The sequence below is a fragment of the Pristiophorus japonicus genome, chromosome 7, assembly GCF_044704955.1.
Source record: "Pristiophorus japonicus isolate sPriJap1 chromosome 7, sPriJap1.hap1, whole genome shotgun sequence".
In the NCBI taxonomy this organism is placed as follows: domain Eukaryota; kingdom Metazoa; phylum Chordata; class Chondrichthyes; family Pristiophoridae; genus Pristiophorus; species Pristiophorus japonicus.
The window spans coordinates 221,703,165-221,720,966 of record NC_091983.1 but is presented as its reverse complement, the minus strand read 5'-3'; the positions used below and the strand labels follow the sequence as shown (position 1 = coordinate 221,720,966).

Here is a 17,802-nt window from a genome sequence, read left to right as displayed (position 1 = left end):
CCCTTATCCGGAACTCTCGGGACCTGGCCTGTTCTGGATAAAGGATTTTTTTTGGATGAGGGGTGGCCATGTTAAATTGGATGGTACAGGTACTGAGCAAGGGGATATCGGGGCTGGCTGGCTTGGGGCTGGGATTGCGGCAGGGAGAACATGGGGGAGGGGGCAGTGGATCGCGGGGTCAGGCCAGCGATTGCGGGAGTCGGTAGCGAGGAAGGACTTCAATTTGTTCATGTCGGAGTTCTGCGCATGCGCCACCCGGGAATGGTTCTGGACGAGAGGTGGTTCCGGATAAGGGAGGTGTTCAACCTGTACCTTGCCAAGTCGCAGGACTTCCTTGTGAAAGATTCTAGTTTCTGCCTCCTCCCACCCCAGCACTTCCCATTAATCGAAGAACGTGACAGTCCGCGACTCCGCTTTCCTCGGCCCGCGTTTGACCCCAGGACGTTCCCCTCCCCACCGACCTCAAACTCCACCATGGCTTTCTTCATGCTCTCCACGTCGAAAATGGTCTTGATGAGGTCCTGCACGGCCTTATCCAGCTTGGATTTGGTGCCCGAGCTGGCCGTCAGCTTCTTCACAGCTTCCTCGTCCTTTGGGGAGGGGAGGGGGGGGAGGTTGAGAGGAGAAACATCAGTTACCGAAGGTGCAGTACCAGAGGATGTCTCAGACCTAGGGGCGTTCGGACACAAAATCTTTAAACGCAGCAGGACACGTTGAGAAGGCTCGCCATAAAGAATATGGGATCCTGGGCTTCATTAATAGGGGCGTAGAATACAAAAGCAAATCCTAAGCTGGAGTATTGTGTTCAATTACAAAGTTAACGTTCCAGGTCCATCACCTTTGATCAGAACTGATGGAAGGTCACTGACCTGAAACGTTAACTCTGTTTCTCGCTCCATAGATGCTGCCTGACCTGCTGTGTATTTCCAGCATTTTCTGTGTTTTTTTTTTCCAGATTTCCAGCATCCGCGGTATTTTGATTCTGTATTGTGTTCAATTGTGGGCCCCACCTTTTAGAGAGAATGTCACGACTTTGGAGAGGGTGCAGAGGAGATTGACTGGAATGAGGGGTTTCAGTTTTATGGCGCTGTTCTCCTCAAGAGCACAGAAGGTTAAGGGGGGGAAGATTTGATCGGTGTGTTCAAAATCAAGAAAGGGGTTTGATAGAGTAAATAAAGAGAAACTGTTCCCACAGGCAGAGGACACAGAGTTAGCATCAGTTTTAAAGGAAGCAGAGGTGAGATGAGGAAACATTCTTTGATGGCGAGTTGTTGTGGTTTGGAATGCACTGCCTGAAAGGGCGGTGTAAACGGATTCAGTAGCAACTTTCAAAAGGAATTAGATAAGTAAAATCACCAAATGGTTACAGCACAGGAGGACATTCGGCCCGTCGAGCCCGTGCCGGCTCTCTGCAAGAGCACTTTAGCTAGTCCCACTCCCCCCGACCTTTCCCTGTATCCTGCAAATTTTTTCCTGCAGGTACTTATCCAACTCCCTTTTGAAAGCAGCGAATGAGTCTGCCTCCACCACCCTTTCACACAGTGCATTCCAGATCCTAACCACTCGCCACGTAAAAAATGTTTTTCCTCTTGTCGCCTTTGGTTCTTCTGCCAATCATCTACAATCTGTGTCCTCTGGTTCTCGACCCTTCCAGCAATGGGAACAGTTTCTCTCTATCTACTCTGTCTAGACCCCTCATGATTTGGAACACCTCCATCAAATCTCCTCTCAACCTTCTCTACTCCAAGGAGAACAACCCCAGCTTCTCCAGTCTAGCCACGTAACTGAAGTCCCTCATTCCTGGAACCATTCTCGTAAATCTTTTCTGCATCCTCTCGAAGGCCTTCACATCCTTCCTAAAGTGTGGTGCCCAGAATTGGACACACTGTTCCAGTTGAGGCCAAGCCAGTGTTTTATAAAGGTTCATCATAACTTCTTTTCTTTTAGGTGATTTTAACCTCCATATGGATTGGACAAATCAAATTGGTCAGGGTAGCCTTGAGGAGGAGATCATAGGTGCCTTGAGCAGTATGTAACAGAACCAACCAGGGGGCAGGCTATCCTAGCTCTGGTCCTGTGTAATGAGACAGGATTAATAAACAATCTCCAAGTAAAGGATCCCCTTGGAATGAGTGATCATAGCAGGGTTGAGTGGCAGTTGGGTGGCAGTGTGAGCTGCGAGGAGGATGCTATGAGGCTGCAGTGTGACTTGGATAGGTTAGGTGAGTGGGCAAATGCATGGCAGATGAAGTATAATGTGGATAAATGTGAGGTTATCCACTTTGGTGGTAAAAACAGAGAGACAGACTATTATCTGAATGGTGACAGATTAGGAAAAGGGGAGGTGCAACTAGACCTGGGTGTCATGGTACATCAGTCATTGAAGGTTGGCATGCAGGTACAGCAGGCGGTTAAGAAAGCAAATGGCATGTTGGCCTTCATAGCGAGGGGATTTGAGTACAGGGGCAGGGAGGTGTTGCTACAGTTGTACAGGGCCTTGGTGAGGACACACCTGGAGTATTGTGTACAGTTTTGGTCTCCTAACTTGAGGAAGGACATTCTTGCTATTGAGGGAGTGCAGCAAAGGTTCACCAGACTGATTCCCGGGATGGCGGGACTGACTTATCAAGAAAGACTGGATCAACTGGGCTTGTATTCACTGGAGTTCAGAAGAATGAGAGGGAATCTCATAGAAACGTTTAAAATTCTGACGGGTTTCGACAGGTTAGATGCAGGAAGAATGTTCCCAATGTTGGGGAAGTCCAGAACCAGGGGTCACAGTCTAAGGATAAGGGGTAAGCCATTTAGGACCGAGATGACGAGAAACTTCTTCACCCAGAGAGTGGTGAACCTGTGGAATTCTCTACCACAGAAAGTTGTTGAGGCCAATTCACTAAATATATTCAAAAAGGAGTTAGATGTAGTCCTTACTACTAGGGGATCAAGGGGTATGGCGAGAAAGCAGGAATGGGGTACTGAAGTTGCATGTTCAGCCATGAACTCATTGAATGGCGGTGCAGGCTAGAAGGGCCGAATGGCCTACTCCTGCACCTATTTTCTATGTTTCTATGAATTTCAAATTCAGATGGAGAGAAAGTTGGATCACTAAATAAAGGAGACTATGAAGGTATGAGGGCAAAGTTGGGTAAAATGGACTGGGAAAATAGATTAAAGTGTCGGACAGTTGATGAACAGTGGTGTACATTTAAGGAGTGATCTCAAGAAAAATATATTCCAGTGAGGAGGAAAGGGTGTAAAAGGAAAGATAGCCATCCGTGGCTAACTAAAGAAATAAAGGATGGTGTCCAATTAAAAACATGGGCATACAAAGTGGCCAAAACTAGTGGGAGGACAGAAGACTGGAAAGCCTTTAAGGGGTCCCAGCAAAGAATGACTAAAAAAATTATTAAGAAAGGGAAGATAGACTTTGAAAGTAAACTAGCACAAAATATAAAAACAGATAAGAAGAGTTTCTAAAGGTATATAAAAAGGAAAAGAGTGGCTAAAGTAAATGTTAGTCCCTTAGAGGACGAGACCGGGGAATTAGTAATGGGGAACATGGAGATGGCAGAAACTCTGAACAAATATTTTGTATCAGTCTTTACGGTAGAGGACACTAACAATATTCCAACAGTGGATAGTCAAGGGGCTATGGGGGGGGGGGGGGAGGAGGAGCTTAACACAGTCACAATCACTAAGGAGGTGGTACTCAGTAAGATAATGGAACTAAAGGCGGATAAATCCCCTGGACCTGATGGCTTGCATCCTAGGGTCTTAAGAGAAGTAGCAGCAGGGATTGTGGATGCATTGGTTGTAATTTACCAAAATTCCCTGGATTCTGGGGAGGTCCCAGCAGATTGGAAAACTGCAACTGTAACGCCCCTATTCAAAAAAGGAGGCAGACAAAAAGCAGGAAACTATAGACCAGTTAGCCTAACATCTGTGGTTGGGAAAATATTGGAGTCCATTATTAAAGAAGCAGTAGCAGGACATTTGGAAAAGCAAAATTCGGTCAGGCAGAGTCAGCATGGATTTATGAAGGGGAAGTCATGTTTGACAAATTTGCTGGAGTTCTTTGAGGATGTAACGAACAGGGTGAATAAAGGGGAACCAGTGGATGTGGTGTATTTGGACTTCCAGAAGGCATTTGACAAGGTGCCACATAAAAGGTTACTGCACAAGATAAAAGTTCACGGGGTTGGGGTAATATATTAGCATGGATACAGGATTGGCTAACTAACAGAGAACAGAGAGTCGGGATAAATGGTTCATTCTCTGGTTGGCAAACAGTAACGAGTGGGGTGCCACAGGGATCAGTGCTGGGACCCCAACTATTTACAATCTATATTAACGACTTGGAGGAAGGGACTGAGTGTAACGTAGCCAAGTTTGCTGACGATACAAAGATGGGAGGAAATGCAATGTGTGAGGAGGACACAAAAAATCTGCAAAAGGACATGGACAGGCTAAGTGAGTGGGCAAAAATTTGGCAGATGGAGTATAATGTTAGAAAATGTGAGGTCATGCACTTTGGCAGAAAAAAATCAAAGAGCAAGTTATTATTTAAATGGAGAAAGATTGCAAAGTGTTGCAGTACAGTGGGACCTGGGGGTACTTGTGCATGAAACACAAAAGGTTAGTATGCAGGTACAGCAAGTGATCAGGAAGGCCAATGGTATCTTGGCCTTTATTGCAAAGGGGATGGAGTATAAAAGCAGGGAAGTCTTACTACAGTTATACAGGGTATTGGTGAGGCCGCACCTGGAATACTGCGTGCAGTTTTGGTTTCCATATTTACGAAAGGATATACTTGCTTTGGAGGCAGTTCAGAGAAGGCTCACTAGGTTAATTCCGGGGATGAGGGGTTTGACTTACGAGGAAAGGTTGAGTAGGTTGGGCCTCTACTCATTGGAATGAGAGGTGATCTTATAGAAACGTATAAGATTATGAGGGGCTTGACAAGGTGGATGCAGAGAGGATGTTTCCACTGATGGGGGAGACTAGAACTAGAGGACACGATCTTAGAATAAGGGGACGTATATTTAAAACAGAGATGAGGAGAAGTTTCTTCTCTCAGAGGGTTGTAAATCTGTGGAATTTGCTGCCTCAGAGAGCTGTGGAAGCTGGGACATTGAATAAATTTAAGACAGAAATAGACAGTTTCTTAAACGATAAGGGGATAAGGGGTTATGAGGAGCGGGCGGGGAAGTGGAGCTGAGTCCATGATCAGATCAGCCATGATCTTATTGAATGGCGGAGCAGGTTCGAGGGGCCGTATGGCCTACTCCTGTTCCTATTTCTTATGTTCTTATGTACTCTATGGCTCTATTTATGAAGCCCAGGATCCCAATATAAGGTGTTCAGGAAAGATAGGGAAGGAAAGAAAGGAGGTGGGGTGGCAGTATTGATTAAGGAGATTATTAGACTGCTGGAGAGAGAGGATGTCCTGGACATCCAGGACAGAATCTATCCTGGGGTTCAGGACAGAATCTATCCTGGGGTTCAGGACAGAATCTATTTGGTTTGAGTTGAGAAACAATTGAGGTGCCATTACACTACTAGGTGTATTCTATAGGCCGCAAACTAGTGGGAAAGATATAGAGGAGCAAATTTGCAGAGAGGTGCAAGGACTATAGAGGAGTGATAATGGGTGACTTCAACTATCATAATATAGACTGGGATAGTAATAGTGTAAAGGGCAGAGAGGGGGGGAAGAATTTCTGGTGTATTCAGGAGAACTTTCTTGATCAGTATGTCTCCGGCTCAATGATGAAGGAGACATTGCTGGATCTGGTTCTGGGAAATGAGGTGGGGCAAGTGGAACAAGTGTTATTAGAGGAACATTTAGGGAATAGTATCATAGGGCCCAAATTTACTCAGGGGTTGCTCCGTTTTTTTTGGAGCAACTTGATTTTTCTGGAGTATCTTTTTAGTTGCAATTCTGGCCATTTCATTTGCGCCAGTGTAAGTGAGTTAGTTAGTTTTTTTTTAAAGTTTAGTTTTTTTTCCCCAAAAGGGGGCGTTACCAGCCACTTACGCCTGTTTTGGCCATTTTAGCTAGCTAAGAGTTACTCCAAACTAACTTAGGCCAGCATAAGTGGGCACTCTTGTACGTTCAGAAAAACCTTGCAGTGACTTAAGAAATCAGCGTGGACAGCCAGAGATGGGGGGGGGGGAAGGGGACCTTGCAAAGTACTAAACACCTTCACAACAACATTAAAGAAGCATAAATACATTTAAAAGACCAAGCACTAAACAAAGCACAAAAAATAATAAGCAATTAATTAATAAAAAATAGAAGGAACCCTGCACCTAAAGCACCAAGACCAAAGTAATAAGCAATCAAACAGTAAATAACAAATAAAAAATAGAAGTCCTACCGTAGGGAATGCAGCGGGCCGCCGATGAGGGCGCCCATTCGGCCAGGGCTAGGGGCGGCGTACTTTGGGTCCCTCCCATACAGCCTGCAGCACGTACTCACAGATTCGGCCTGCCAGGAGCTACTGCACATGCGCGCAGACTCTAGTGCACATGTGCAGAGGTCCCGGCACTGTTTTCAGCACCGGGACTTGGCTCCGTCCCCAATCCATTGGGCCACACTACGCCACCACCGAGGAGAGGCTGGGGAGTGGCCAGAATCGGGAGGAAGATTTTCGGCGCGCTTGAGGCGGACAAAAGCAGAGCACCTTGGGTGAGGGCGCCAGGAAAAGGGGTTGGGAAAATTTGAGCCCAATAGGTTTAGATTTGCTATGGAAAAGGACAGGGAGCAATCTAGAGTAAAAATACTTAATTGGAGGAAGGCTAATTTCAGTGGGTTGAGAATGGATCTGGCCCGGGTAAATTGGAATCAAAGATTGGCAGGCAAAAACTGTAATCGACCAAAGGGCTGCCTTTAAAGAGCAGATGGTTCTGGTACAGTCAAGGTACATTCCCGCGAGCGGGAAGGCAGGGCAACTCATAGCCAGAGCTGCCTGGATGACGAAAGAGATAGAGAGTAAGATGAAGCAGAAAAAGAGCACATGACAGATGTGAGGTTGAGAATACCAGTGAGAACTAGGCTGAATATAGAAAGTTCAGAGGGGAAGTGAAAAAGGAAATGAGGGGCAAAGAGAGAGTATGCGAATAGATTGGCAGCCAACATAAAAGGGAATCCAAAAGACATCTATGGGCATATAAATAGTACTCGGGTAGTAAGAGGAGGGGTGGGCCGATTAGGGACCAAAATGGAGACCTATGCATGGAGGCCTATGCATGGAGACCTATGCATGGAGGCCTATGCATGGAGGCCTATGCATGGATGGCTGAGGTACTAAATGAACATTTTGCATCGGTCTTTACCAAGGAATATGCTGCTGCCAAAGTCATAGTGAAAGAGGAGATAGTTGAGATACTGGACGGGATAAAAATTGAAACGGATGAGGTACTAGAAAAGCTGGCGCTACTTAAAGTAGTTAAGTCACCAGGATCGGATGGGATGGGATGCATCCTAGGATGCTGAGAGAAATAAAGGTTGCGGAGGCATTGGCCACAATCTTCCAATCCTCCTTGGATAGAGGGGTGGTGCCAGAGAACTGGGAATGTTAACACCCTTGTTCATAAAAGGGTGTAAGGATAAACCCAGCAACTACAGGCCAGTCAGTTTAACCTTGCGAGTGGGGAAGCTATCAGAAACGATAATCCGGGACAAAATTAACAGGTCACTTGGACAAGAATGAATTAATTAAGGAAAGCCAGCACGGATTTGTTAAAGGCAAATTGTGTTTCACTTGATTTGAGTTTTTTTGCTGAGGTTAAAAAGCGAAGGTTGATGAGGACAATTGATGTGGTGTAACATGATACTTGCAATTGGAAACATTCGCAGGGCTCTGGGGAAGGAGCGGGAATAATTGGAAAGCTCTTTCAAAGAGCCGGCGCAGGCACGATGGGCCGAATAGCCTCCTTCTGTGCTGTATCATTCCAAGATGAACTAATCTCGGGCAGGGCTGTAGGAACAGAGGAATCGCGAGATGCAAAAAGACCGAGGCCCATCGTGGTCGCCATCTCCTATCCTGGTTGTTGCACGATATAATAACGGGCTAACCATAACAATCAATCTCTCATTGTGGGGGGGGGTTCTGTACAGAGGGAGGAAGGGTACCCACCTGGCCATAGTCGATCTCCAGGGGGTAGAACTTGTTGGGGTATTTGGTGAAGTTCTTGGAATGCCAAGCATTGCCCGTCTTCTCCTCGTAAAGGCCCAGGAAGTGATCGACTGCTTCGTCTTTGGAGGACATCTTCTCCAGCTTGTTGCCGCCGATGGTGGTGCCTACACGGCCCCAGGACCTGAAGACCCAGTACCTGCAGGGGCAAGGCGGTCACTTCCTCTCACAGCACCGGCCCCATTCAGTGCAAGCACTACCCACGTCTCCGGCTCGCTTTCCCCTGGCAATCCTCCTCCCCCACCACAAGTTGCTGAGAACCAGTCCCCTAGGGCCCCCTCCCCCCCCCCCCCCCCCAGGACATTCTCTGGCAGGCTGGGCATCGGACCAGGTGCGAGTCCACCACATGGAGTGACCCCGTCTCCTGCCCGCGCCCCCTCCCCCCCACCGCCCCGGATGTCGGACAAGGCCAGGATCGAGCTGGGCTAGGCTGACCTCACACGGCCGGAGGGCCCGCATCGAGGCTGGCGTGTGACGAACGGCCGGCCCGGGCAAGGAGTCGGCATGGCAACCGGAACAGAATCAGCACAGGAAGACCCTGAGCCAGCCAAACACAACCAAGTCGGGCCAGGAAGGGGAACGATAAGCCCGGCGGTAACTCCCTTCAGTCTGAACCTCCGGCAGCAAGTCTGCGGCCAATTTATTGCCGACCCAATCAGTCCCTTCTCCTCCCCCCCACCACCCCGCCGCCGCCGATCAGATGTTGATTTTTCGCAAGGCTCCGCCCCCTCCAGGAGCCGCTGACCACACACGGCCCGACGCAGCAAGGGTCACGGAGCTGTCTGACTGAGGGAGTGATCCCGTTTCCACACACCCACAGCAAGAACCATACCTCCCCCTCCCCGACTGAATTCCCCTCCCCTGAACAAGGCCAATCGCAGCGAGATCAACATGGACTGGGCGGGGGAATTTGCCCATTTTTGTCATCACCCCCCCGAAGGTAGTGGGAAAAAAAGATGGAAGGTTCCCGACTCCCAGGCCAGGGTTAGGAGTACAATTATAGACATTCACAGAAACAGGAAGTTTCTCCAACCAGCCCTGGTCACGCATACGTTCCACAAGAGGGATTCAGTGAGGGCACACCCAGTATCCTTGGAAACAACTCTCAGCAGCAATACGGCACCGTTAGGAAGGTGAGGGACAGGAGAAACAAAGCGTTCTCTTCTGCCCACTTCCTTCGCCCCCCCCCCACCCCCCCACGTCCCGGGACTGAGGTGAGGTTTGCTGACAACAAGCTTGCTCCTTGCACTGTCTGTACCAGGGACCTCTCATAGACTGCCCTTTGACCTCCGCACATCTCGCCGAAACCCACCTGAATCAAACCCCTTCTATTGACGCCTCGATCCTATTTCTCAACCGGCATCGATGCGGTTCCTCTGTAAAGACACCGATGAAAAACCTCTCCAGTCTCCAACTGTGGGCTGGGCTGGGGGTGGGGGGAGGCAGCAGGAGCAATCGACTCCTGACTCCGAGAGGCCCCCCAGGGGGGGAGCTGAGGCCCTGATCACGATGATCCCACCCCCTGCACTCACCCCCCCCCCCCCCCCCACCTCAGTTTGAGGGTCTCCCCCACACGGGACGGAGCCGACAGCCGGAACCCATCCCATGCCGACACCCAAACCCCCCCACTGGGTTTGAGGGCCCCCCCCCCACACGGGACGGAGCCGACACCCGGACCCCGCCCCCTGTTCCCCCCCTAGGTTTGAGGGACCCCCCCCCCCACACGGGACGGAGTCGACACCCGGACCCCGCCCCCTGTTCCCCCCCTAGGTTTGAGGGACCCCCCACACGGGACGGAGCCGACACCCGGACCCCGCCCCCTGTTCCCCCCCTAGGTTTGAGGGACCCCCCCCCCACACGGGACGGAACCGACACCCGGACCCCGCCCCCTGTTCCCCCCCTAGGTTTGAGGGACCCCCCCCCACACGGGACGGAGCCGACACCCGGACCCCGCCCCCTGTTCCCCCCCTAGGTTTGAGGGACCCCCCCCCCACACGGGACGGAGCCGACACCCGGACCCCGCCCCCTGTTCCCCCCCTAGGTTTGAGGGACCCCCCCCACACGGGACGGAACCGACACCCGGACCCCGCCACCAACCTCCTCTTGTTGTCGTCCTCCAGCAGCTGCAGCTTGTAGTAGGAGTTTGTGCCGCGGGTGATGTCCACCAGCCCCAGCGTGGCGCTCAGAATCCTGCCGCTCTGCTCGAAGACATGCGCCGAGTCCTCCAACCCTGAAACCAGTAAAACCAGACTCGGGTTCCTCCCCTTGCACAATTCACCCGCAACCCTCCCCGTTCCAGGGCTGGCTCCGGGCCTTCCACTATCCCCGAGCGGCCCTCAGCCCCGCTTTCCCTTCGAAGTGCCAGCCGTGGCTCAGTGGGTCGTGCTCTCTGAGTCAGGGGTTCAAGGCCCACTCCGGAGATTTGAGCACAAAATCTAGGCTGACCCACCAGGAGTGCTTCACTTTCGGATGAGACGTTAAACCGAGGCCTTGTCTGCTCTCTCGGTGGATGTTAAAGATCCCATGGCATTATTTCCAAGAGTAGCAGTGTCCTCCCTGGTGTCCAGGCCAGTCCTTCTGACCACATCAGGGACCCACATTTTCCACAGGTTTAGCGAGCAACTGCTGGGGTCGAGGCCTCCCCTCCCCCCCACCCTCAACCATGTGACGGGCAACTTAATGGTCCCAGGGCACTATTTTGAAGAAGAGCAGGGGAGTTATCCCCGGTGTCCTGGCCAATATTTATCCCTCAATCAACATAACAAGGAAACAGATTATATGGTCACTATCTAATTGCTGTTTGTAAAATGCAACATCCCCACTGACACCTGGGAGTCCCTGGCCAAAGACCGCCCTAAGTGGAGGAAGAGCATCCAGGAGGGCGCTGAGCACCTCGAGTCTCGTCGCCGAGAGCATGCAGAAACCAAGCACAGGCAGCGGAAGGAACGTGCGGCAAACCAGACTCCCCACCCACCCTTTCCTTCAACCAGTCTGTCCCACCTGTGACAGAGTCTGTAATTCCGGTATTGGACTGTTCAGTCACCTGAGAAATCACTAAGAGTGGAAGCAAGTCTTCCTTGATTTCAAGGGACTGCCGATAATGATGATGATGCTCTCTGTGGGAGCTTGCTGTGCGCAAATTGGCTGCTGCGTTTCCCACATTACAACAGTGGCTGCACTCCAAACAGTACTTCATTGGCTGTAAAGCGCTTTGAGACATCCAGTGGTCGTGAAAAACGCTGTTCAAATGCAAGTCTTGCACGTGTGCAGGCTTTGAAAAGCTAGTTTTAGGTGAGAGGAGAGAGTGCGGAGATGGAGAAATTTAAAAAAAAAAGGGATTTTCTGAGTAATGACGTGTGGTGAGTGCAACAAGCTCGGGGGGGGGGGGGGGGGGAAACAGGTAACTTTGGGCCTCTGGTTCTCAAAGCTCTCCACCACTAGTGGGGTTCCCTCACCTCATGCCTGGGTCTGTTGTAGACTCATTGATACGGGGCTATAGTCAGTCAACAACTCCATTATGGTTGTATCGATGGTAGATGGTGAACTAGGTGGACCTGGGTCTTTTATCGACTAGAAATTCTGCATAAACATCTGCAGCTGGTGTTTGTCGTCGGGCTCCAACATACCAGAGTCAGGGTCCACGGCGCCTCCTCCTTTAACCGTCAACTTCATCTTCTTTTCGGATTTGCTGGAGCCTGGAAGAGAATCAAACCTGGCTGACCCATAGCGATACTGCTCAGCAGCAAACGGAACAATACGGTCAGACTCACAACCGTCCTCTGTAGAGGTCCAGCAAACTGCTCCATTTAGATCAAAAACCACCGCAAAGCACACCACACGCGCGGGCCGCAGGGATTCGAGAAGGGGGCTCAACCCCACCTTCTCAAGGGCCGTTAGAAACATCGAAAATAGGTACAGGAGTAGGCCATTCGGCCCTTCAAGCCTGCACCGCCATTCAATATGATTATGGCTGATCATGCAACTTCAGTACCCCATTCCTGCTTTCTCTCCATACCCCATTCCTGCTTTCTCTCCATACCCCATTCCTGCTTTCTCTCCATACCCCTTGATCTCCTGAGCCATAAGGGCCACATCTAACTCGCTTTTGAATATATCCAACGAATGGGCAATCAATGCCGGTCTTGCCAACGACGCCCACATCCCGAGAATGAACTACAAATAAGCTTTTAAATTGCCCTCGGTGTCAACTGTAGCTCAGTGAGCAGCATCTCGCCTCCGGGTCAAGGGTCAAGTCCCACTTGAGCACAACTTGAGTACAGAGGGAGGGCTGCACTATCGTCTTTCGGAGGAGACGTTAAAGTGAGGCCTCGCCTACCCTCTCAGGTGGATATAAAAGATCTCATGGCGCTATGCAAAGTATCTCCGCCCCCTCCGGCGTCCCCTGGCCAATGTCGATCCCTCAACCAACATCATAGGAACAGGTGCAGGCCATTCAGCCCCTCGAGCCTGTACTGCCATTCAGTTAGATCATGGCTGATCTGTACCTCAACTCCATTTACCTGACATTGATCCAGATCCCTTATTACATTAGTAAAAAAGATGCTAGTAGGAGCTGTGTACAGACCACCAATCAGTAGCAGTGAGGTTGGGGACAGCATCAAACAAGAAATTAGGGATGCGTGCAATAAAGGTACAGCAGTTATCATGGGCAACTTTAATCTACAGATAGATTGGGCTAACCAAACTGGTAGCAATACAGTGGAGGAGGATTTCCTGGAGTGTATTAGGGATGGTTTTCTAGACCAATATGTCGAGGATCCAACTAGAGGGTTGGCCATCCTAGACTTGGTGATGTGTAATGAGAAGGGACTAATTAGCAATCTTGTTGTGCGAGGCCCCTTGGGGAACAGTGACCATAATATGATAGAATTCTTTATTAAGATGGAGAGTGACACAGTTAATTCAGAGATTAGGGTCTTGAACTTAAGGAAAGGTAACTTCGATGGTATGAGACGTGAATTGGCTAGGATAGACTGGCAAATGATACTTAATGGGTTGACGGTGGATAGGCAATGGCAAACATTTAAAGATCACATGGATGAACTTCAACAATTGTACATTCCTGTCTGGAGTAAAAATAAAACGGGGAAGGTGGCTCAACCGTGGCTAACAAGGGAAACTAGGGATAGTATTAAATCCAAGGAAGAGGCATATAATGTGGTCAGAAAAAGCAGCAAACCTGAGAACTGGGAGAAATTTAGAATTCAGCAGAGGAGGACAAATTAGGGTTTAATTAGGAGGGGGAAAATAGAGTATGAGAGGAAGCTTGCTGGGAACATAAAAACTGACTGCAAAAGCTTCTATAGCTATGTGAAGAGAAAAAGATTAGTGAAGACAAACGTAGGTCCTTTGCAATCAGAATCAGGTGAATTTATAATGGGGAACAAAAAAATGGCAGACCAATTGAACAAATACTTTGGTTCCATCTTCACGAAGGAAGACACAAATAACGTTCCGGAAATACTAGGGGACCGAGGGTCTAGCGAGAAGGAGGAACTGAAGAAAATCCTTTTAAGGTGGGATATTGTGTTAGGGAAAATAATGCGATTAAAATCCAATAAATCCCCAGGGCCTGATAGTCTGTATCCTAGAGTACTTAAGGAAGTGGCCCTAGAAATAGTGGATGCATTGCCGATCATTTTCCAACAGTCTATCGACTCTGGATCAGTTCCTATGGACTGGAGGGTAGCTAATGTAACAACACTTTTTAAAAAAGGAGGGAGAGAGAAAACAGGTAATTACAGACCGGTTAGCCTGACATCAGTCGTGGGAAAAATGTTGGAATCAATTATTAAAGATGAAATAGCAGCGCATTTCAAAAGCAGTGACAGGATCGGTCCAAGTCAGCACGGATTTATAAGAACATAAGAATTAGGAACAGGAGTAGGCCATCTAGCCCCTCGAGCCTGCTCCACCATTCAATAAGATCATGGCTGATCTGGCCGTGGACTCAGCTCCACTTACCCGCCCGCTCCCCATAATCCTTAATTCCCTTATTGGTTAAAAATCTATCTATCTGTGACTTGAATACATTCAATGAGCTAGTCTCAACTGCTTCCTTCGGCAGAGAATTCCACAGATTCACAACCCTCTGGGAGAAGAAATTCCTTCTCAACTCGGTTTTAAATTGGCTCCCCCGTATTTTGAGGCTGTGCCCCCTAGTTCTAATCTCCCCGACCAGTGGAAACAACCTCTCTGCCTCTATCTTGTCTATCCCTTTCATTATTTTAAATGTTTCTATAAGATCACCCCTCATCCTTCTGAACTCCAACGAGTAAAGACCCAGTCTACTCAATCTATCATCATAAGGTAACCCCCTCATCTCCGGAATCAGCCTAGTGAATCGTCTCTGTACCCCCTCCAAAGCCAGTATATCCTTCCTTAAGTAAGGTGACCAAAACTGCACGTAGTACTCCAGGTGCGGCCTCACCAATACCCTGTACAGTTGCAGCAGGACCTCCCTGTTTTTGTACTCCATCCCTCTCGCAATGAAGGCCAACATTTCATTTGCCTTCCTGATTACCTGATTATGAAAGGAAAATCATGCTTGACAAATCTTCTAGAATTTTTTTGAGGATATAACTAGTCGAGTGGATAAGCGAGAACCAGTGGAAATGGTGTATTTGGACTTTCAAAAGGCCTTTGACAAGGTCCCACACAAGATATTGATGTGCAAAATTAAAGCACATGGTATTGGGGGTAATGTACTGACGTGGAGAGAGAACTGGTTGGCAGACAGGAAGCAGAGAGTCGGGGTAAAAGGATCCTTTTCAGAATGGCAGGCAGTGACTAGTGGGGTGCCGCAGGGCTCAGTGCTGGGATCCCAGCTATTTACAATATACATCAAGATTTTAGATGAAGGAATTGAATGTAATATCTCCAAGTTTGCAGATGACACTAAGTTGGGTGGTGGTGTGAGCTGTGAGGGGGACGCTAAGAGGCTGCAGAGTGACTTGGATAGGTTAGGTGAGTGGGCAAATGCATGGCAGATGAAGTATAATGTGGATAAATGTGAGGTTATCCACTTTGGTGATAAAAACAGAGAGACAGACTATTATCTGAATGGTGACAGATTAGGAAAAGGGGAGGTGCAACGAGACCTGGGTGTCATGGTACATCAGTCATTGAAGGTTGACATGCAGCTACAGCAGGCGGTTAAGAAAGAAAATGGCAAGTTGGCCTTCATAGCGAGGGGATTTGAGTACAGGGGCAGGGAGGTGTTGCTACAGTTGTACAGGGCCTTGGTGAGGCCACACCTGGAGTATTGTGTACAGTTTTGGTCTCCTAACCTGAGGAAGGACATTCTTGCTTTTGAGGGAGTGCAGCGAAGGTTCACCAGACTGATTCCCGGGATGGCGGGACTGACATATCAAGAAAGACTGGATCAACTGGGCTTGTATTCACTGGAGTTCAGAAGAATGAGAGGGGACCTCATAGAAACGTTTAAAATTCTGATGGGTTTGGACAGGTTAGATGCAGAGAGAATGTTCCCAATGTTGGGGAAGTCCAGAACCAGGGGTCACAGTCTAAGGATAAGGGGGAAGCCATTTAGGACCGAGATGAGGAGAAACTTCTTCACCCAGAGGGTGATGAGCCTGTGGAATTCTCTACCACAGAAAGTAGTTGAGGCCAATTCACTAAATATATTCAAAAAGGAGTTAGATGAAGTCCTTGCTACTAGGGGGATCAAGGGGTATGGTGAGAAAACAGGAAGGGGGTACTGAAGTTGCATGTTCAGCCATGAACTCATTGAATGGCGGAGCAGGCTAGAAGGGCCGAATGGCCTACTCCTGCTCCTATTTTCTATGTTTCTAAACTTCTTCACTCAGAGTTATTAACCTGTGGAATTCCCTACCGGAGAAAGTTGTTGAGGCCAGTTCGTTAGCTATATTCAAGAGGGAGTTAGATGTGGCCCTTACGGCTAAAGGGATCAAGGGGTATGGAGAGAAAGCAGGAAAGGGGTGAATTTTCTTATTGAATGGCGGTGCAGACTCGAAGGGCCGAATGGCCTACTCCTGCACCTATTTTCTATGTTTCTATCTTATCCTTATCACATTGCTGTTTGTGGGAGCTTGCTGTGCGCAAATTGGCTGCCGCGTTTTCCTACATTACAACAGTGACCACACTCCAAAAGTACTTCGTTGGCTGTAAAGCGATATGGGATGCCCTGAGATTGTGAAAGGCGCTATAGAAATGCAAGACTTTCTTTATCCAACCAGCCGACACTCCGTTACCTTCCTCCTGCTTGACTTTGCTGCTGGAGATTTTCGTGGCCTTGTTCCCGGTGGATTTGCCTGCGGCAGGGGGTTCGGAGACCACCTCGGCAGCGACTTCAGCCCCCCAGGGCGAGATCCCGTGGACCGACAGCAGCTCCCGGAGGCCCTTTCCCGACTTCAGATCGACGAGGATGTCCTCGGAAGCCACTCTGACGTTGGCCTCCTTCACCTCTTCCATCTTCTTGGTCATTTTGTCCAGCTCCTCTGTGGAAAAGTCAGCATCAGCCAATCAAAACCACACAGGAAACACCCCCTACTCCCCCCAAAACAAAAGGGCATTTGGAACAGGAGGCCACTCAGCCCCTCGGGTCTGTACTAGTTACATAGGAACAGGCCACTCAGCCCCTCGGGTCTGTACTAGTTACATAGGAGCAGGAGGCCACTCAGCCCCTCGGGTCTGTACTAGTTACATAGGAACAGGCCACTCAGCCCCTCGGGTCTGTACTAGTTACATAGGAGAAGAAGGCCAATCAGCCCCTCGGGTCTGTACTAGTTACATAGGAGAAGGAGGCCAATCAGCCCCTCGGGTCTGTACTAGTTACATAGGAACAGGCCACTCAGCCCCTCGGGTCTGTACTAGTTACATAGGAACAGGCCATTCAGCCACTCGGGTCTGTACTAGTTACATAGGGGAAGGAGGCCAATCAGCCCCTCGGGTCTGTACTAGTTACATAGGAACAGGCCACTCAGCCCCTCGGGTCTGTACTAGTTACATAGGAGAAGGAGGCCAATCAGCCCCTCGGGTCTGTAGTAGTTACATAGGAACAGGCCATTCAGCCCCTCGGGTCTGTACTAGTTACATAGGAACAGGCCACTCAGCCCCTCGGGTCTGTACTAGTTACATAGGAGAAGGAGGCCAATCAGCCCCTCGGGTCTGTACTAGTTACATAGGAGAAGGAGGCCAATCAGCCCCTCGGGTCTGTACTAGTTACATAGGAGAAGGAGGCCAATCAGCCCCTCGGGTCTGTACTAGTTACATAGGAACAGGCCACTCAGCCCCTCGGGTCTGTAGTAGTTACATAGGAACAGGCCACTCAGCCCCTCGGGTCTGTACTAGTTACATAGGAGCAGGAGGCCACTCAGCCCCTCGGGTCTGTAGTAGTTACATAGGAACAGACCACTCAGCCCCTCGGGTCTGTACTAGTTACATAGGAGCAGGCCATTCAGCCCCTCGGGTCTGTATTAGTTACATAGGAGCAGGAGGCCATTCAGCCCCTCGGGTCTGTACTAGTTACATAGGAGCAGGCCACTCAGCCCCTCGGGTCTGTACTAGTTACAAAGGAGCAGGCCACTCAGACCCTCGGGTC

The 17,802-nt window shown here is 49.4% G+C and overlaps 1 protein-coding gene across 1 annotated transcript in view; it reads right to left on the bottom strand.

The window, feature by feature from the left end:
• Positions 1-17,802, bottom strand: part of parp1 (poly (ADP-ribose) polymerase 1) — a 116,971-nt gene that overhangs the window by 42,432 nt on the left and 56,737 nt on the right. The window contains exons 10-14 of the mRNA XM_070885835.1: positions 16,454-16,699; positions 11,825-11,893; positions 10,296-10,428; positions 8,142-8,337; positions 462-590 (exon numbers count right to left, since the gene is read on the bottom strand). Of these exons, the coding sequence (XP_070741936.1) occupies positions 462-590; positions 8,142-8,337; positions 10,296-10,428; positions 11,825-11,893; positions 16,454-16,699 (773 nt within the window). The remainder of the gene's footprint in view (positions 1-461; positions 591-8,141; positions 8,338-10,295; positions 10,429-11,824; positions 11,894-16,453; positions 16,700-17,802) is intronic.